The following is a 21,786-nucleotide window of genomic DNA, read 5'->3' on the forward strand; positions in this document are numbered from 1 at the left end:
TGTTCTTTGAAAGCCTGCTAAGTGCGCAGAACCTGCCAATAGATCACTTCCTCAGATCAAATTGTGCTCGATCAACTTCCCATAATTATAAATTACTAATGTCCTTTGGAGTTAATGGAACTACTCTAGGGACAAGTCAATTTTGAGGAAAAAAAAACTAGATACCACAACTCGTCCATAGAAGCTCAAGGTGGGCTGAGAAAATTACTTCCAAATATCAGGACAAGCACTGCTGGAATTTCTTTCCTCTCCAAAATCATTCCTGCTAACCAAAAGTGCAAGATCTAAAAATTATATCCTGGCTGCAGTAGAGTATTACTTTGTACTCTTCAACTAAAATTTGTTTCCATTGATTTAAATGGGACTGAATTTTTGAGGCATAGTACAATGCACTGCTACTACTCTCTCCAAAGGGGGATGATTCTAGGCAAATGTTTTTGATTCATAATTAAACCTGAAATGTTAATGTTTTGTTCTTTCCATGGATGTTGATTTATCTAAGATTTTTGCACTTTCTCTTATTTGGTGTGTATATTAAAATATTTTGAATGTTTTCGATGACTAGTAAAAATAAGAAATCATGCTCTACAGGAACTGAAGGCGTTGCTTGAAGAGATGAGTGCACAGAAAGGAGAACTGAATGCTCAGATTACTGAAAAAAATTCACATCTCTCCTTATCAAAACAAGAAGTGAAAAATGAGGAAGACAAGCTTCAGAGCATCCAAGTGCAGATAAATAAGCAAAGGACAGGTTAGATTTCCCAAGATTAAGCACATATTAAAGTACATGTACTAATATGAAACTTTAGACAATATTAGAACCTTAAAATATTTTTAAATAAGCTCTAACTTCGATTAGGTGATGCAATAAGGTTCGCATAATGGATTTTTTTTAAAATTTTAAATGTTGAAAGAGTAGAAGTTGAGGCAGCTTTCTTCCATGCTTTTTAAAGATTGTGCAAATATAAAAATAGTAAAATATGTAATTTTCAAGTCTTCCCTATGAGTAAAGCGTCCATAAATGAGATATAATAACTCAAAATCCAAAGTCAACTTTAAATTAATCTTAAGGAATGTTCCTTTGTGTGTTTATATTTCTCTCGCTTCCCTTGTGTCTTTGTCTAATTAGATTTTGATTCCTGTAATTTTTACCCTAGAACTGAAACATGTTGTGGAAATGGTGCAGTTAGAAAATGATGAACTCTTGGGATTGAAACAGCAGCATGAAAAGAAAATCATGGAACTGGAGAGGATACAAGCTGTGCTGCAGGAGGTGTGTAATCTGCATTACAGAATATGCTGCATTCATTGACATTGAGAAAAGAATTACCCTTGTGTAGCAATATCATAAGTGCACCTATTTGGAATACGTTTTATGAGTTGCGCATAAGAATCGACACAACATTCCTAAGGGAAGGTTGCCGCACAACAAAGGACATGCAGAGGTTCCTTTGTGAGCCCCTATGAGAAACCACTGAACACTTCCCATTTACCTCTATCTGCTTCCTATCCTTTAGCCAATTTCACGTCTCCATAGCCAATATTCCTCTAATCCCTTGCAATTCACTTTTGCTAATGAATGTTTTGTGGCATTTGTCAAATGACTTTTGAAAGCTAATGAATGATCTCAAGGTTACTACACTAGTTGCCCCTAGCCATTGCTTCACCATAAAACTCTGTCAAAGAAGTTGAACATGATTCATCGTTAATAAATCTCTGCTGGCTTTCTTTTATTAACCAGCTTTTTTTCCAAGCACCAATTAATTTTGTCCTGGGTTATTGTCTAAATGCTTTCTCTACCATCGATGTTACACAGATACACCTAGTGGTTGCTGGGTGTGTAATATTTTTGAACAAGTGTGCACCATTTGTAGTTTATTTGGCACTAGCCCCATATCTCAAGAGAAGTGGAATTTTGTGGACAAAGCCGCTGCAGTTTCCACTGTTCTCAGTAAGCTAGGATCCATCCCTCTGGTGACTTTTCTCTGAGCCCTGACAACTTCCTCTAAGTATTTTTATTCTGTTCGGTTTCCCTACTGGCTTCTTTTTCATGAAATTGACAGGATCCTATCACATCTTGTACCTATAATGATGAGGAAGAAGGCTGTTCGGCCATTAGGTCCATGCTGGCTCCCAGGGGATCAGTTCTATTAGTCCCATTCTTCTCTTCCACCCCCACCACCACCCCTGTATCCCTGCAACTTATCTTTCATTTTAGCTCAGTGAGCTCTGAGCAATGCACCTTTTAGTATGATTAATGACTTAACAGGTTTGCTTTTATGCTAGTTTTTTTTGTGTGGTAACTGCTTTCATTCTTTATTGGGACCTGCAAAATTAGTTTTAAAAGAGAATTTTTTTTTTGTGCTACTGCACTTCTAGCTAGTAGCACAAGTAGTGTGTGTTTATAAATTTAGGAAGGACCTGAATTTGTGTCTAAAAATAATCCAGGTAAAAGAACTGGTGTGCTCACTGTTGCATATTGTTTATTTTTAAGTAAAATGTTAGCACTATGCATAAAACAGGGCATTTTCTCCTCTAATGGTTTGTAGCAATGAACATCACTACAGGTGTGATCATCAAACATTGAATTTTTATTCATAAATGGTCACTTATTTGATTTTAAAATAGTTTACAAAATAAGGTACGAAGTGCATGAAATAACCCGTGTATAATGGTATGTTTTACAAAACATACTCAGATTCTAGCTAGGGTAGGATTTTGTTCAGTATTGCCACATTCATTTTCACAAAGGTCATTAAATGTCATTTTACGTTAGGAGAAGAGTAAACTGGAAAACCTGCAGCTTATCTTCCAGAGTCAACAAGCAAAAATAGAACATCAAAAACAGCGTATTGAGAAGGATAGGCAAGAGGTAGACCAACTGACCACAAAGAAAAATTCCCTTCTGCACGGTATTGAATCACTGGATAAGGAGAAAAAACACATTGAAGAGAATTGCCTTGTATTGGAGAACGAACTTTCTCAAGCAAAGAGGTAAGGAAGTGGGCAAGTTATCAATCTAGATAATTTCCAATAAAACTAAGCATAAATGTTCCAGATTAACTCATTGCTCAAATAACCTTTATTGTTGCAAATCCTTGTAGCTTAATTCTGATTGTTGGGCTAATGAAACCCTATCTGTCATGGCTATGGCTGATTTGTTTGATCTCACCTTTGCTCATCCATTATGCTAAATCATGGTGAAGCTTATAAAAACCCAGAAGACAAAAACAGATGTTAAATCTAAAACAAAAGCAAGCTAGAAGTGCTGAATCAACATCTCTGGGAAAAACAATGAAATTGTACATTTGATGGAGGGTTCACATCTGACGCACTCTGTCATGGGTTAAGCCCCACTCCAGAGAATTGTGCACAATGTCGACCAGCCCTTCTGTGCAGTACAGAGTGAGTGTTGAAATACTTGAGGTGCTGTCTTTCAGATACAATGCAAACGTCACCAATAACTTTTTCACAATTCTATGAACAAATTTTGATACATGAAAAACTTAAAAATCCACTTCAGATATTACATAAGAAATAACAGGAGTAGGCCATCTGACCCATCGAGCTTGCTCCACCATTCAATAAGATCCAGGTGGATCTAGCCGTGGACTCAGTTCCACCTTATCTGCCTTTTCCCCATAATCCTTAATTCCCCTACTATGCAAAAATCTATTTAACCGTGTCTTAAATGTATTTAATGAGGTAGCCTCTACTGCTTTTCTGGGCAGACAATACCATAGATTCACTGCTCTCTAGGAAAAGCAATTTCTCCTCATCTTTGTCCTAAATCTATTCTCCCAAATCTTGAGGGTATGTCCCCTAGTTCTAGTCTCATCTACCAGTGGAAGCAACTTTCCTGCCTCTGTCTTATCTATCCTTTTCATAATTTTATATGTTTCTATAAGATCCCCTCTCATTCTTCTGAAGTCCAGCGAGTATAGTCCCAGGCGACTCAATCTCTCTTCATGGGCTAACCCCCTCATCTCTGGAATTAACCTGGTGAACCTCCTCTGCACCGCCTCCAAAGTCAGTATATCTTAAGTAAGGAGACCAGAACTGCACGCAGTACTCCGGGTGTGGCCTCACTAGTACACTGTACAGTTGCAGCATAACCTCCCTGCTCTTAAATTCAATCCTTCTAAGAAATGGCCAACATTCCATTTGCCACCTTGATAACCTGTTGCATCTGCAAACCAACCTTTTGCGATTCATGCACCAGCACTCCTAAGTCCCTCTGCACAACAGCATGCTGCAGTCTTTCACCATTTAAATAATAATCTGATCTTCTATTTTACCTTCCAAAATGGATGACCTCACATTTACCAATATTGTACTCCATCTGCCAGACCCTCGCCCACTCACTTAACCTATCTATATCTCTCCGCATCCTCCGCACAATTTGCTTTTCCACTCAATTTAGTGTCATCAGCAAACTTAGATACGCTACACTCAGTCCCCTCTTCCAAATGGTTAATGTATATCGCGAACAGTTGCAGGCCCAGCACCGCCCCCTGCGGCACCCTGCTCACCACTGATTGCCAACCAGAGAAACACCCATTTACCCCAACTCTCTGCCTTCTATTGGTTAACCAATCCCCTATCCATGCTTAATCGTTACCCTCAACTCCATACAGCTTTATCTTATGGTTAAGTCTTTTATGTGGCACCTTGTCAAATTCCTTCTGGAAATCCAAGTATACAACATCCACCTGTTCCCTTCTGTCCACTGTGCTCATTATATCCTCAAAGGACTCCAGTAAGTCTGTCAAACAGGACCTGCCCTTCCTGAATCCATGCTGCGTCTGCCTGGTGGAACCACTTCTATCCAGACGTCTCGCTATTTCTTCCTTAATGATAACTTCAAGCATTTTCCCGACTACAGATGTTAAGCTAACTGGTCAATAGTTACTTGCCTTTTGCCTACATCCTTTTGTAAACAGTGGCATGACATTCGCTGTCTTCCAATCTGCTGGGACCTGCCCAGAATCCAGAGAATTTTGGTAAATTATCACAAGTGCCTCTGCTATAACTTCCACCATTTCTTTCAGTACCCTGGGACACATCCTATCAGGACCAGAGGACTTGTCTATCTTTAGGCCCATTAGTTTGCTCATCACTACCTCTTTAGTGACAGTGATTGTGTTGAGGTCTTCACCAACCATAGCATCCATAACATGTTTTAGGTTTTGATTTAATTTTGTGTTTATTTCAGAGCTGTTAAAGTCACTGAAGACAATAACAGAAATGCTGTATCTAAACTGCAGAAACTACAAACAGAGATGAGTGAGCTGAATCAGGAAGTAAATCAAATTAAGATCCAGAAGCAAGAGTTAAATAAGAAGATAGCATACACACAAAACTGTCTACAAGGTATAACAGTTAATTGTGTAAAGTATAATGTGCTGAAGCTGGAAACCTCTGTGCATGTTACGCTGTGGATAACTTTGAGGCCGGAAATTGGGGTTAGAATAGTTTTTTTTCCTGCTCATGGAGCAGACTCCACCACCCCCCCCCCCCCCCATTTCTCATTTCTTTTTCCCCTTTTCTTTGGAGCAGACTCGATGGGCCGAATGGCCTACTTCTGCTCCTTTGTCTTGTGATCTTGTGATAACTCAATGGAGATTACCCTTGCCTTCCTTGACTTTTGAAGGTTTGCTTTTTACTGGCCACATCACTAAGGAACAATAAAATCAGAAGCCACTAGCTGTCAACCAATGGTGTGGAAATAGCTGCATGAGTTTGGAAGCAAATAAAACTAAGTGAATGTTGAAGTTGCAGAGTTTTGTAGCAGATTGGAGCTCCACTGTAGAAAGCATTATAAAATTCTGCAGATGTGGTGATCCTTGTTGTTATGGCATTAGAAATTTCCATCACAAATTTTTTTGGTGTGAGCGGCATTGATTGCAGCGTAAGTTCTAAGCAAGTTATTGGTTGAGAGCTTCAGCCTATACTCATTGAAATTTAGAGGAATGAGAAGTGATCTTGTTTGGCTCAAGATTCTGAGAGCGCTTGTCAGCTTAGATTGTCTGCTAGGGGTATCTAGAACTTGGGAGCATAGTTTCAGAAGAAGAGATCACTATTTCAGAAAAAGATTAGGAGGAATTTATTTTCTCAGCAGGTAGTGAATCTTTGGAATTTTCTACCCCAGGAAGCTGTAGGGGCAGAGTCATTGAATATATTAAAGGCAGAGATTGACGGTAATTGAGGGAGGGGAGTATGGGGAAAGTGGAGTTTAGGCCAAGATTAGATCTGTAATGATCTTACAAAGTGGTGGAGTAAGCCCAAAGTGCCAATTGGCATACTCCTACTCCTGTTCTTTATATTCTTATGTCAGTAGGAAAGCTGACAGAATGTTATTTTTTATTGTCATGGGGATTTTATTACAAAAGTAGACAGTCTATGTTGCTTTTATGTTGAAACTCTCTAGTGCTGCACCCTTGGCACCTGACTGGTGCCAGACAACAGTAATTGCCCCCAATCATCTTCCCCTGAGTAGAAGAACTGTTCTTTCTAAGTGTAGACAGTCCCTGGGTTATGTAAGGATTTTGGGAATTGTCTGTAACCCAAAGTTTCCGCATGTTAAGAACGCTGTCAGCTGAGATCGCAGAAGTTGCACTGGTAGGTTAATAAGCTACAGATTAGTACAGATCTTAGTTAATTTTAGATCTTAGTTAGAGTTAGATAATTAGTAAAGATCTGTATTCTGGATTCAAGGCATGCTTGACCACAGGACCGGAGAATTTCAACCTGTATAGGGTTTTGTGAAACCACATCTGGAGTACTGTATACAATATTAGCTTCCATATTTAAGGAAGGATGTAAATGCATTAGAAGCATTTCACTGATTCCTGCAGTGGGCAGGTTGTCTTGTGATAAAACGTTGCACAGGCTAAGCTTTGGTATCTTCTGGAGCTTAGATGAATAAGAGGTAACTTGATTCAGATAAACAAGATCCTGTGGAGTCTTGACAGTGTGGTTGTGGGGAGAATGTGAGAATCTAGAACTAGAGACTACTTTTTAAAAACAAAGTATCGCCCATTTAAGGCAGAAATGAGTCAGAATTCAGTTTCCAATCAGACCATTCATAATGTTAAATGGTGGAGCAGGCGTGAGAGTCCTACTCCTGCTCCTAACTCATATTCGCAATTGTCAATATTAAATTGAGTGAGTTCAGAGGTTTCTGATTGGGTCATGGGATGGGCAGAAATCTTGCACCTTTGCACATACAGCAGTAGATTAAGAGACTTAATTTTGAGACCAGATTTTTGTGATTTGATTTTGAAATAACCTACAAAGAGGAAAGTATATACAGAACTATGAAAACAATAATTATTTATCAAAAATATTTTTGTTGAACAGAGGAAAAGGCAGAACTGGAAAAGTTAATGGATAACTTTCAAACTACGAAAGATCAGCTGCAGTTAGCAGAACAGGTAAGTATGTTATTTAGTTTTAGGTTGAATGTGCAAACTTCTCTAAATTTTACTGTCAGTTTTAAGAACTCAAACCTCCAACTCCCTGACAGTGCAAAGGAAATACCATCATCAAATAGTTGACACAGATGTAGCTCACCACCATCTCATGGGCAATTAGGAATGAGTATTGACTAGATAATGCTGGCATTGCCAGCAAGGCCCATATCTTATGTACAGTATATATATAAAAAAAAACAAGTTACACCTTAGAAACCATGTAAATATTCATTTAGTTTACAGCAACAGCACCTTTCCTTTTATATCACTGTTAACATAGTAATATATAGAAAATAGGCACAGAGGTAGGCTGTGTTGTTGCTCAAGCCTGCTTGGACATTCAGCAAGATCATGGCTAATCTTCTATCTCAAACACCATTTTCCTGCTTATCTCCCTACTCCTTGATTCCTTTAATGTTAACAAATTTATTGATCAATGTTTTGAACACTATCAATGATTGATTTCAGTTGTAAATGGCTCAGCCCTTATTTTGAGTCAGTGACCTGTAGTTCTTAGTTAGGGAAATAACCTCCCCACATATATCTAGTTGAGCCATCTAAGAATACACCCTCTAAAATATCCTAAGACACTTAATAAGTATGGTTTCAAGCAAAATTTGATCTGCCAAATTGATTGGAATCGACTAAAATTGATGATGTTCTATAATAAAGAGCATACATGGGCTACAAATTTTAAAGTTGTTTAATTTTTTTTAAATCTTGTAAAACACTTAAATTTTTAGTTGTGAGATTAACTCTACCATGATGTTTTGCAGAAGTTGTATATTCTGCTGAATAATGTTAATGTCAGAATGTCATTTTTTTGTCATTCTTATCTCAGGATCTTCAGAATGTCACTAAAAAACGTGACATGTTGAAAGCAGAACAGCTGACTTTGAGGGAAAATGTTAACCAACATGCAAGTAAATACCAATCCTATCTGGAGAATGAAAAAAAGAAAGAACGGGAGTTACAGCGAATTCAGCAACAAATTGAAGAAAAGCAACACGAACTCACAGAACAGCAAAAGGTATGTGAACTAGTAAACAGTTCTATCATAAAGCTATCTAAGCCAATTAATAAACCAGAAACATATCAAAGATAATGAAAATGAGGATATTGACAACCGAGATAGGGACATCATAAGTAAGATTAAGAATCAGAAAGATTTCAAATTTACTTCCTTCAATTTGAATGTCTCAGTTTTATATTATTTTATGCTGATGTTGTATTTCCATAATGTACACAACTCCCATGATCATTTTCATAGCGACTTTCATTTTTTGTGTCTGTAGATTCAATAATATCTTTTAAAATCAATTCAGTATATTTCCCTACTTTTACCATGTTGTTCATTACAACTGACTATATTCTTCCTCTGATGTTTTTACTTTATATTTTTCTCTCTCCATTTTCTCCCCCACCACTATCTCTAAGCACCTTCTCAATGCCCAACCATAAACCAGGAATTTGGTATGCAATCCTGGATGCAATTCCTCATCTTACAGCACATGAGTGAAACTAGTATGAACAAGATAGAATTGCACTATGAATACAGAGGTAGAGTTGGCATGTGCTGCTTTACCTCATGATGTAGGAAGACTTCATTTGAATTTCTCCTTTATTCCATTTAGATGTTGCAGTCTATTAAAAAGGATGTTAAATGTGAGGAGACAAAATTGGAGCAATCTGCAACTAAAGTAAAGGACCAAATCCAAGCTTTGGAGGCCGAACTATCAGACAAAAAAAATGAACTTGAGCAGGTGGTTGCAAAAGTGAACTTGATGGAAGAACGATCAAGAAAAGTGCAACATAATGAAGAACAGTGCACTATTTTGGAGGATCAGATTGTCACCCTGAGTAAGTCTAGAGTTTGATTAAAAATAATAGTTCGGTCACTCCCATGACTTGGTACATTTCTCTAATAAGTAGCTGAGCCATAAAGAGAGATCACAGATAAAATGACCAATCTATTTTGATCCAGCTAATCTCACTGGGAGCAACAACTAGTTTTGGCCACATGATGTTGGTAAAGAAGAATGGTAGAGTTCTGGCATTTGGTCACATTGTGCTTTGCTTTTGGTTGTATCATATGAAGAAATTACAGTTGACAAGTCAAGCATGTGAATATTGAAGGCCTCTCTGAAACATAACCAAAGAAAAATTGATAAAGTAGGGAACTGGCACATTCCAAAGTAGTACCCAATTTACTCTCACTGGTATAGAGCTAGATATTTTATATTACATTTAATCAAACAAAACTATTTTTTTGATTATTTGAATGATCATGCACAATCACTAAGCTATTAATTTTAATGTGATTTTGATGAGCACAGCCGCTTTTGCATGGTGTTTATTGGAAGTGACCTGACTTCAGAACATTTAAGGCATAAAAATTAGGTACTGCATTAATCTGTACTAGTGGCATTGATAATAGCACCAAAGCAATGAGATTTGCTATTCCCGGGGGTGCCTGAATAATATTTGAGAAGAGAATTTTTAAAAATTTCTTTGTAACCAAGGAAGCAGCAGACACTAAGCTGTGCTGTTAAACCTCCCTTGAACTTTTTCTTCCAGATTAAAAGGATTTGATGTTACTGCAAGATCAGACTATGTTTACCAGGTACACTATTTTGTTGCAGCACATCAGCTATCTGATCGAGAGCAACAGCACCAGGAAACAATGGATGAACTGGCATTTCTTCAAAGAGAAATTCAGTTCTCAAAAAACAATGTAATCCACCTCCAAGAATGGATTCATTCAGAGAGAAAAAAGGCAGAGAAGCAAGTTGCAGACATCACAGAAGAGTCCAAGGCTCAGAGAGCTCAGCTGGAGAAGGCTCTTAATGTAAGTTGCAGTCACCATCATGACATTATACAAAAGTACCATCCATTTCATCAGTTCAAGTACATAAACTTTGGTCAGACTCACTGAAAATATTACTGTTCGCTTGTCACTTTGTGTCTATCATTACATGAAAAGACAAAAAAAGAACATTCACTGAAGGTGTAAAAGAGAAATTTTTAAATATGTGCTTATAACGTAGAAATCTACGAGGCCCAGATTTCCTATACAGACTCTCAAAAATCTGATATAAGTTCTGATGTTGTTGTTCTTAACATAGGAACAAAAGTATGAAAATAACAGACTGCAGGAGGAATTATCTTCAAAAGACCAGGCTGCACGTGATAACCATGCCCGAGCTGAAAGTGTCATGAATGAATTAAGTGAGATGAGACAGAAATACTTTGATCTTAAACAACAGGTACGTGATAAAACCCCACTAATTTTCACATTTAGTGAAACTAAATAAATATGTTCTTTACATGAATTGCTGCTTTCAGTATTTGAGTATTTATTCCTCTCATAATTGTTCAATATTCTGATGTTTGATAAAATATATTGTCATTTTTTTTATATAGTGTTATATAAAGTAGGTTCAGATAATAAATAGAATGTAGTCTATGTTTATAACATAATCTGGATCTCTGAGTGATTATTATTGCACAATAGTCTGCTGGTAATGAATTGTTTATAACGTAGAATTTTATAATGGAGCAAGAGAATGAATGTATAAATAGGAAATTGGGGGATAAAAAGCAGATTATATATTTAATAATGATTTATGACTAAAACAAATGACTGGTCTGGCTTTGTTTATTCATGAAGTTTTGATTTATCGTCTACTTCTGTCATTGATATTTAATCTCATTGATACATTGATTCAATCCTTTAGCTGAGAAGTCAAGAACAGATGGAGCAACGCCAGAAAGAGATAAAAGAAGCCATAAGAATACTTCGGTCAGATGTTAAAGCAGAAATTGGCAGTAGTTTGAAAGACTTAGATCAATCTTGCGTGGAACCAAAGAGTGATCTGAATGTTACTTTAGAAGAGGGAGAAACTCTTCAACATGAAGAGGAAAGTCTGAAGGAGAATTTTCCCTTTGCTGGCAATGAGAGAAGACATCCAACTTACAATGAGAGGTTAAGGCTGACTAAATTCAATTTTAAGGTGATAATTCCTTTGATGTACAATTCATTATCTCCATTTTTATAATGCAATCAGACCATGTGAACTTGGCATCACACATGCCTACAAAAGAGATCTGACAGTGGCTTCACTGGTAGAAGCCATACTTCCTTGGTGTGTTCTGAGCACACATGATTTTGAAAATGTGCATAAGGAACAGAAGGGTGGATCCTTTGACAATTTATGACAATTTGCTTCTTTATGCTCTTTTCAAAAGACTTTGACAAAGCTAGAAATTTAAATGTCAAGACTTTCTTTAAAGACAAATCCAGCATTTAAATTTCTTAACAACAGCTGTGGACAAAGGTGAACAGAAGAGCTATAATGATGACTTCTTAGACTATTATGAAATTTAAAATATTATAGAGATTGGATTCCTGTTGGTTGCTTTTGAAAATGCAGTTAAAAATCTGTCTTTTCAATTGAACTTGTGAATTATGGAATTTGTTTTAATATAGAAAAATCCTAAACCATCGTGTTTTATGATGTGATTGTTTTATTTATAAACATCCCTATGTCATAAAATCCATTAATATTGCACTGGATTTTCTGCTTTTATGCTCTGGTGCTTGAGTGCAAAACATTTGCTTGCATATATTCAGTAATGAAATTGGGAACCACTTTTAACAGTAGAAATATTAGTGGGAGTGATGGGGTTAGGGAAGCAGAAGTTGAGAGAGTACCTGTGGGCACAAAAGTGCTTGTGCAGAGGTTTATTATCAAAGTACACTAGTCTTTTAACACCATAAAATGGCTGTCACAGATCACACATGTAATGAGTTACCGAATTATTGAGATAAAGCACCCAGGTAAAAAAAATGCTTCTGCATAAAGGGGAAGAAGAAGATGGAAAAAGGCAAATTAACCATAACTGCAGTTAAAGCTCTTAAGAACATGAAAGAACATAGAACAGTACAGCACGAACCACCCCTTGGGCCTATGATGTCTGTGCCGACCATGATGCCAATTTAAACTAATCCCATCTGCCTGCACGTTGTCAGTATCCCTCCATTCTCCATCTGTTCATGTGCCTGTCTAATGCCTCTTTAAATGTTGCAATGAAATAGAAGCAGGAGAAAGCCATATGGCCCCATATGCTTATTTAATAAAATTATGGATGATCTTTTACCTCACTTCCATTTTACTTTAATAATGCCATATCCTTTAAATGTACTCATTGACTGAGGCTCCACAATGCTCCAGTTTCTGAGTGAATTTCTCCTGAATAACCAACACCTTATTTTAACACACTGATCTTTGATTCTTCACGGAAGCATTAACTCGATCTACCCTGTCAAGGTCCTTAAGAATTTTGTTTGATGGCTTTTCTCAAGCCATAATGGGACAAAATATAGGATTGCTGGAATTGGTCAACTTCCAGCTTGCTCATATAAGCATCCTGCAAGGAACAAGTGTTAAAGGAATATTATTCTTTCCTTATCCAGGACGAGCAGTGGCGAGGAGAGGTGCTAAGAGAAAACCTACGGCAACAGGAAGATCGGCTAAAGGTTGGTAAATGCCTATTGTAAAATTATCTTTATATAGTGGTGACAACACTGGTTATATTTGTAAACAGATAAAGTTCTAACTTTATTCTTGGGATTTACATCACTGATCTTTTAATGAGTTGAAGTTTGTCATTGATAATCTGTTTTTCTCTTGTTTAGGCACAGATTCGTCAGTGCATGTCAGAACAAGCTGAAGCACTCTGTAAACAAAAGCAGCAGACAGAGGGTAATCTGACAAGCCTGAGAAGGCGAGTGGATGTCCTGGACGAACTTGTTACTAGCATGAGTGTAAACTCATCTCAGCATTACCAGACTGATGGCCCAAGTAAGGTAGGTAGCAAACTGTAGCAATGAAAGATGCGCAAACTAACCAGGGCTCTAGTGGGAAGGAAGAACAATGATGAAAGATCAACTCAAGGCTTTATTGAAGAAAGAAACAGTAATGGGTAGAAATAATGTTCAATGAAATAATAAGCTGCTATGTTTACAAAAGATTCAACAGTGAATTTTGTGTATAATTGAATACATGATATTAATTATATCATCTATAAATGACTATTTTCATTTTACTAATACAAATTAAGCTAGTTGGTTCAAATTTTCACTTCTGGTAGGAAACAGCGAACTATGTTGCTTCTTATAAAGATGTTTAAAGTCAGAAATAGATCTTCAATTGAAAAATTAACTTTATTTTCATTAGTTTCTCATTGTGTATCAACTCTAACTGCCAAATACATAAAAGTTGTCAATAGGAATATCAAAAATGTTTTCACAGTGACTTCTTGTGGTTCTCTGATGGTTAGATTGAGGTATCCTAGCCCTGCATTTGCCTTTGCTATACAATGTCTCTAGACTTTAGTATGCTGCTAAATGAAAGCCTAACAGCTCAAAGTGTTTGATTGTTATCAAGTCACTATTTCATCACAGTTATTAGGGCTAGTGTTTTGAACACCTGGTGCAATGTTTGATTAGTTACTGTACTTGCACTCTGAGTCCTAGAGCTACTGTTGCAATTGGTACCAAAGCAAAATGTTCAGTGAATTTGCAAAGGTGATTTAAAATGTAAAATGGAATAAAAGATGAACTGGTGTAACCACTTCTCTGGCAACTGAATGCAGAGAAAGTTTGAGTTCATCACGCTTTTCACACTTGGGCTTGCTGGAATTTTACTTCTTTTGGGCAAATGTTTGTGCCAATTCATTCATGACCTTTCATTCCTTTTATGGTCAAGAGGATTAAAAAATATGTTGCACTTTTCGGGTTTAAACTACTTTCCTTACTTGTAACACTATCAAACCAGAATTAGTCATGTTCTTGCTATGCGAGTAGTTGTGGTTTGGCCACAGTTAGTGCCCATCCCTGGTTACCCTGAGAAAGTGTTGAATCCTGCAGTAACTTTAGGAACTTAAGAATTTAAATCAAGCAGCAATGGAAATATGATTGAACAATCCCATTTCAAGATGTTATTTGAAGGTGATGATATTAGGACATTACTGCTCTTGCCCTTCTGAGTGGTGGTGTCTACGGGAGCTGCCAGTGAAGTTAAAAGAACTTCAAGTTGTTCGAGTGCATCCTGCATAACATACTGCAGCTCTCTTGTCCTGATGATGAAGGGCTAGGAATTGACTTAAGTAAAAGGAGCATAAATCAGTTGTCCTCTTTTCTCCTTGATGTTATTGTGGCTACATTCGTCCAGATAGTTGGTGAGAATTCCATCACACTGCTGATGAGTTATGCAGAGCCCACCATAGGCTGCTTCATTATCAGAAGAATTCAGAATGGAGTTAAACACTCTTGAATCTATAGCAAATGGCTTCATTCCTTTAATTATGATGGAGGAAAGGTTATTGATGAAATGGTTGAATAAACTTGGGCCAAGGACATCTCCCTGAGGAATTTCCGGAGTGATGCCTTGTGTTGATTTAGGGGTATGCTCGTATATAAAATTATAACCCAACCTAGTATAGCAAACCCAGGCACAAATTTTTTTTTCCAGAACTAGCTTGACAGGCACGGTAAGCATAACGTTCTAAAACATGCTTTTGATCCATATTGATGAGACTGCAACAAACACCGTCCTCTTTTATATCAGCCACTGGAGAGAAATCCCTCTTTGACCTTTGAGTTCAGTTTTCCCCTCTCTTTTAATGTTCATTTCTAGCATCAAAGTCTTGTTGAAGATGCCTGTTAAGTAAAAGTTTACAAGGCATTATGTCATCAACCCATTTTGTTCCTCATCTTCTTTGTTTGATTTCTTAAACCTGTTGGCCACTGCATATCAATTTTGACCACTTCTTTTGACTCCAGTTTTTGTTTTGTATCTGGAACCTTTTTTCTTTCCAGTTTTGCTCTTTCACATTGTTGATCTTTTAAACTTTTGAGTAATTGTGTAGTTTTTCATATGCACCATTTATAGATTCCCTTTGTTTCTATACCATCATCATAAGACATCGTAATACCTAACTAAAGCAGGGGATGTGGAAGTAACAATTATTCAACAAATATTCTTTTTATGAAAGAGTTGCATTAATTAGTTTGTGTTATAAACAATAAAATCATTACTTCTGTTATGACCACCTTATTTGTAATTTCCCTTTTCATCTTTGAATCCCTCTATTCACATTTCCATCCCTTCAGTAGTACCAAAAAGGTTCTTGGCAATCTCACAAATGACGTTCTATATAACCATGGTAAACTATGACATAGAAGGGGGGCATTCAGCCAATCACTGGCTGACTGTCAGAACAATTCCATTCCTCCACTTATTTCTCTGTAACCTATTCCCTCACACATGCCTGTTAACACCCCTGTTCCCTGGATTCTCCCACCAATCAATAGGGGTGATTTACAACAACCAATTAACCAAAGACCCTGCACATCCTTGGGATCTAATAAAAACAGAAAATGCTTAAGATGCTCAGCAATGTGAGGCAGCATTTGTGGAGAGAGAAACAGAGTTACAGGGCTATCAACCTGAAATATTAACACATTTCCTTTCTCCATAGATGTCTGACCTGCTGAGTATACCCAGCATTTTCTGTTTTATTTCATATTTCCAGAAAAAAAATTGCTTTTTATTTTGCATATATATTGACAATTTCTAGCTCTACCACATCACTTCATTACACTTTCATCTCTTCCCAATATCCAACTCATTTTCTCTGATTTAGCCATTCTCTGACAACTAGTCCTAGTGGACCAGTAGTTTCTTCCAACTAATTATAGGGAAGACCAAAGTCTGTGCACTTAGATCTTGTTGAAGTCTTTGTGGTCATATCTGGGGGCAGAACCAGACCATTGCAAGCATGACGTCCTGTTTTACTGAGCTAACCACCTATCTGCCAGCTTACATCACATTAGTAACGCCCAACTCTTCCTCTGCCTCAGCTCATCTGCCTCTGAAACCCGCTTGCCTACGTGACCTGCAGATGTGATTTTTCTAATTCTCTTCTGATGGGCCTCTCATCTTCCATCCTTCATAAATTTGATCTCATTGAAAGCTTTGCTGCCCTTTCCGTAATTTGATCCAAACCTATTCACCCTTCTTCCCTGTGTTTGCTGACCCACATTAACTCAGTTCAGCAAAACTTTGATTTGAAAATTTAAAATCTAATATTAAATCTTTTCCATTGCCTCATGATGCAAACAGCTCTAGCCCTACAAACATCCAAGATCTCTATATGCCTTCATTTCTCTTGCACATTCCCTGATTTTAATCGCTCTATCATGACATCCTTTTCCTTGAAACTCAGGATGGTGGTGAGTTAGAGCTGTACATCAGGCATGTGTGTGAAATTTTGGAATTCCCTTCCAATGCCTCTTTGCATACACCACTGTTAAAACTCACCTCTTGTTTAAGTTATTGTTGAAGTGATTGTTAATCTATTAATATCTTCTTACATGGCTCAGCTCAGTACCATTTGACATGGTTTCTATGAATCACTATATCTTAAGCATTTTGCAATGTTGAAAGAGCAATATAAATGCAAGTACTGTTGTTCTTTCAGACTTCGCTCCATGGAATATTCCAGTCACCTTCCAGAAGACCAGCTGAAAGATCTGTACAGGCAAAGCGTTCCCATTTGCTTGTTACTGAACAAGATTCGGGTAAACAAGGGCTCAAGTAATGTTTTTTTTAACACCCGGTTTTCCAGTTGCCTTTCTAGACAATGTTTGACCCACAATTAAAGAATGTTCTTCAAAAGTGAAAGATGTAACTAGGAATATTTATCTCAGCAAACAGACTTCAAGGGAAATTTTCATCCAGATTAAATTTTCAATTGTAGTTTCACTTGTGTAATTTGTAGGAACAAAGATGGTAGCCCAGATTTTTATTAAAAAGCCATTATTTAGACCTAGAACTGAGCTTTTTGCTCTGTGACTGTGCAGAAGTTCGGGACTCCCATGCAAGCTTGTGCAAACGTGAATGTCCCTAACTTTTGTGGAGTTGACTGCCACCATCGCCCACCTGCATGCCGACATTGAACATTACTGTGGAGCGCAAATGTTTCTTGTTTCTCAGCATTCAGTTTGGAGAGTCTACCTGTTGAGCAGGTTCAGTTACTCCATTATTTTCCATGGAGAGGTTCTACTGTACAAAAAATGAGTAAATTACAGATAATTTAGATTTTTAAATTGAATTAACTACCCTTTTCTGGTGTAATAAGTGCTTTAACTTATTGATAGTTATTTAATTCTTAATAGTGCTTTTATTTTCCTATGTACAAGCATTGATAGCTTTGACTGTTGGTATTGTAGATGGCTCAACTGACCCTCAAAACGTATCAGTGGGATTGATAATTGGCAAGATGGCGCAGGAACGTGGCGACACGTTGCAAACTGCTCTCTACAGATCTACTCATTACCTTTTGTGTAATGAATTGACCTGTGTGATCGGTTCGTAAGACAAGCTTTTCACTGTACCTCGGTACAAGTGACAATACTGAACCAATACCAATAATAAACCAATACCGATAATTGGCAAAGCTCTGTGCTGCTCGGAAGAGGGGAGTGAGACCTGATGGGCTGAATGACCTCCTGTGTCATTGTTATAATTTTAAAGCAGGAAGCAATACCCTTGTATAGTGTAGTTGCATGTTCAAATTAAGATAGGGTAACATTGGCAGACAAATTTTAGTAAATATTTGGAGGATCTCAGAGATTTCTGGTAGACTCATTAACCTTGAATAAAGTCCAACACACTGTTCAATGAACATTTTCAGCTTTAAAGTCAACACAATTTTTTGTTACTTAATTTTAGCAAAATTAATGTTTGTGCTTTCTTATCATGAATTCTACGAATACACAGGTAACTCCCTTGTTATGGAGGGGTTGGGTTCCTAGAAAACAGTCTGTATCATGATTTTCTGTAACACAGACCCCTTTTTCCCATTAATTCCCATGTTATAAGCGGAGATGTGTTCCTCCGGGATGTTTTTCGCTAACATTAGACTCAAGATGGACAAGGCTGGTGCAGTAGAAACAACATGATTTGTCAGTTTTTATTTTTAGTCACTCAGTACTGTGGAGCAGGAAGGTTTGGACATGATGTTAACACTTTGATTAAGTTGGCAGTCATAGTCGACGTGTGAACAGACGTTACAGAGTGCAGTGCTGCCACGCTCTTCATCTGCAAGAGATTTTCTCTGACATGTAAGACTCTTGGATTAGGAAAGGGTTTAGAAAGTAGGGATATCAGGGAAAGGGATGGGATTCGAGGATCAGGGTTCAATGGAGAAAAGTGGTGCAGAATGAGTTCAGGGATGTAATGGGTTAAAGCACAGTGACTTAGTGGCAGTGGAGTAAAGGGATTACTTTTAAGGAACTGGCCAGAGAAAATGCCTCGCACTCTGAGGCGTCTGTTGAATTGTCCTCAGACTGGAGAAGGTGTGGCAAAGGAGGGACTCAGATGTGACTGTCAACCCTATCGATGCAGTGACATCATATCCGAATCTTATTGCCCCAGAGCACTGAGTGACTAAAAGTAATATATTGACAACATTTGTTGTTTCTTTCGCATTTTGTGTTTATTTATTTTATCCCCACACAAATGCCATAAGGGTGAATTTTATTCCCAATCTCAAATTTTTGGGTAGTGATTTGTGAATTCTGTAAGGGCAAATTTCCATTACCCAAATGACCATGACACAGGGGTCACTTGGAACAATGTATGAAATAGAATTGGAATGGTTTAACATTTCAGTGCAAAAATACAATTGAGGTGCTTAATATGTTGGCCAAGCTTGATGCAGCTGTGTCAATGTGCAGGATTCTAAGTCTCTTACCTAGAATTGGTCACTGTCAGCATATTCAATAACTAACAACTTGCGTAGCTTCTTGTAAATGCAGCAGATGTGACGAAACCAATTCCGGGAAGATATTTCCATCCAGTAATAATCAAGGCATATGCATTCAGTAGAAAATACAACATTAATAATAGATCTGAAAACTCGCAATTATAAACATTAGCACCAAATAGCACTAATCAATATTAGAGAAGGCACTTTTTGACTGGTACCCTACTTTTATTTGAAATTTTGACTACAAGCTTTAAAGCAGTTGATTCAGTTTTTTTATTTGGTATATTTTTATGAATACATTTTACTATGATTAAAGCATAAAAGCAAAATATGTAATCAACACCAAATTATTTTATGTCTCCTGTCATCTCAGACTGGTAAGAAAAATGTTTGTATTTCAGTATTCAGTACTACAAATTTTTTTTAAAAAACTAACAATCACGTCTGTGGTATTGAAGGAACCACAGCATGTACCAGGCATGTTGCTTTCACTCACAGTCCACTTTTCCACTGCCACAGTTTGTTCTTCACCTGTTTTTTTTTGAGTCATGTCTTGGATCTGTACAGAGGTCGCCTAAACATTCTGGTGGGCAGCACCTTACTGAGGTTGAATGACCCTGTGCACACTGCTTGTCATATCCAATGGGCATCTTGAATGAGGCATTAAATTAATGCCTGTTCAGTGATTCAGATGTATGTGAAAGACTTCATATGTATTTGAGTGCTCATGATATGGAAACTGTTAATCCCTCAACTAAATGTCACTTTAAAGAAAAACACTTTCTTTCTCCTTGGTGGGACATTGCAGTGTGTTACATGGATCCTGTGTTTGTCTGTTTAAATCAGTGCACTTCATAAGTAGTTCATTCAGTCTGATATGTGTGATAGTTTATGATATAAATGAGAGACCTCCATTTTCTCTTTTACAGATGACAGTCGGTAACTTCATGGGCTCTTTGCTGCAATAATGAAGAGACTCCTGGTGTTGCGACTGTCACCAACGTCCAAGAAAACTGATCTACCTCAGTTATTTCAATCTTCTGTGGATCTTCATATAGCAAAGATGCAGGTCGTGGTCTTGTACATACTGTTTCCTTTTTGTCACGGTTGCTATTAAAGTACTATGTGCCATACTGTTCATCAAGCAGACCAATGCAGGTATTCTGGGATATTTTAGTATTTATCTCAGCTGCTATTTTAACATTTGAATATTTAAATTTAGCAATATTTTTTTATGCAATTACACAGTTCTGTGCCATGACTGCACAGTAAGTTTGTACATTGTATTTGTATAAATATTGTACATGTGCATTTGTGTGTAAATTTTGCATTTTCTTTTTGCAGTAATAAAGATTCACTGAAATACTGTCATTTTCTTCCTTATTTCAGCAAAATCTGGCTAACCTCCTATGGCTGTCATTCATAGATGATATAGGGTCTGGGGTATAGTGATGTTTTGCTGTATTAAAAAGGTGGTTATATAGTAAAAGCTGGTTGTGGGATTAATGCAGAGATGAGCAGTACTACTTCTTTCCAATTGCTGCACATATGCTGTCTAAGGGAAAAATGTCTAAATATTCATATCACTAGCCAGAGGATAATTGTTTAGGGATTTCTGTATTTAAAAAAAAATTTCTACCTGCATTAGGGAAGCTGTCTAATTTCAAACATGAAAAAATATCCAGGAGAATATGATCTGAACTCTTTTTAAATACTTCTGGAGTTTTGAGGAATGACATCTGAAGTGTGATGGATACAAACATGGTTTTCATTTTATCTATTGAGAGCATTGCTATGTGGATCAAAGCCTTAATGTGGTGTTACTTGGGGATGTTGGTAAAGTGCAACTGTCCCTAACTGTCCAGTTGTATTTGTTCTGCAATTTTGAATTGGCTTAGTTAAGTAACTTGTCAGACTGATTTATGTATTTTTGTCTAATTGTTGAGTAAAAACAAGCCCAGATTTTGGGTTTGGGATACTAGAGGTTGGCATTTTTTTCTGATCAGCTTGAAGTTTCAACTGGGAAAACACAATGTTTAAAGATACTTGGAAGCTTAAAGAAAAAAATATTTGACCCCCATCTCTCTAGATGTACCAGCTTTAATATAGAGAATATTACTAAAGTTATTTCTAGTAAATCTGGGAATGTACAGTATTTCTTTTGAACCTTGATGAGATCATGCTAAGTAAAATATATTATTAGTATTCCAACTTAAATAGGCAACCCCTTCCTCTGAAATTATGCCCAAGTTTTCAATTAAGTGAACTTGCTTTTGATGCATGATATTTTGTGATTTTTGCCTTTGATTGGGGGATTGAATTCCAGTGCAGTGTCTTATGATTTGCCAGCCATATAGGGGGAGAGAAATGTATTCTGATGGAAAGGTACAGTACATACAAGATTCAGATACAAATTAAAATATCACTATCCTTGACCAGGACGTACTCCAGCCCTGTTCATGATTGAGAGCAA

At 37.1% G+C, this 21,786-nt stretch overlaps 1 protein-coding gene across 7 annotated transcripts in view; it reads left to right on the top strand.

The window, feature by feature from the left end:
• Nucleotides 1-20,676, top strand: part of LOC127582157 (centriolin-like) — a 58,677-nt gene extending 38,001 nt beyond the window's left edge. For 6 of the 7 annotated variants that reach the window (XM_052037210.1, XM_052037211.1, XM_052037214.1 and 3 more), the window contains 14 exons: nt 592-751; nt 1,158-1,273; nt 2,777-2,994; nt 5,216-5,373; nt 7,363-7,436; nt 8,317-8,505; nt 9,110-9,335; nt 10,118-10,323; nt 10,601-10,741; nt 11,213-11,488; nt 12,952-13,014; nt 13,174-13,344; nt 17,022-17,137; nt 20,243-20,676. In XM_052037210.1, coding sequence (XP_051893170.1) covers nt 592-751; nt 1,158-1,273; nt 2,777-2,994; nt 5,216-5,373; nt 7,363-7,436; nt 8,317-8,505; nt 9,110-9,335; nt 10,118-10,323; nt 10,601-10,741; nt 11,213-11,488; nt 12,952-13,014; nt 13,174-13,344; nt 17,022-17,137; nt 20,243-20,246 — 2,118 coding nt within the window. In that variant the 3' untranslated portion in view covers nt 20,247-20,676. The remainder of the gene's footprint in view (nt 1-591; nt 752-1,157; nt 1,274-2,776; nt 2,995-5,215; nt 5,374-7,362; nt 7,437-8,316; nt 8,506-9,109; nt 9,336-10,117; nt 10,324-10,600; nt 10,742-11,212; nt 11,489-12,951; nt 13,015-13,173; nt 13,345-17,021; nt 17,138-20,242) is intronic. The other variant, XM_052037212.1, reaches the window with a different exon arrangement.
• The last annotated feature ends 1,110 nt before the right edge of the window (nt 20,677-21,786 follow it).

Source organism: Pristis pectinata, chromosome 23, assembly GCF_009764475.1.
Source record: "Pristis pectinata isolate sPriPec2 chromosome 23, sPriPec2.1.pri, whole genome shotgun sequence".
Lineage (NCBI taxonomy): Eukaryota > Metazoa > Chordata > Chondrichthyes > Rhinopristiformes > Pristidae > Pristis > Pristis pectinata.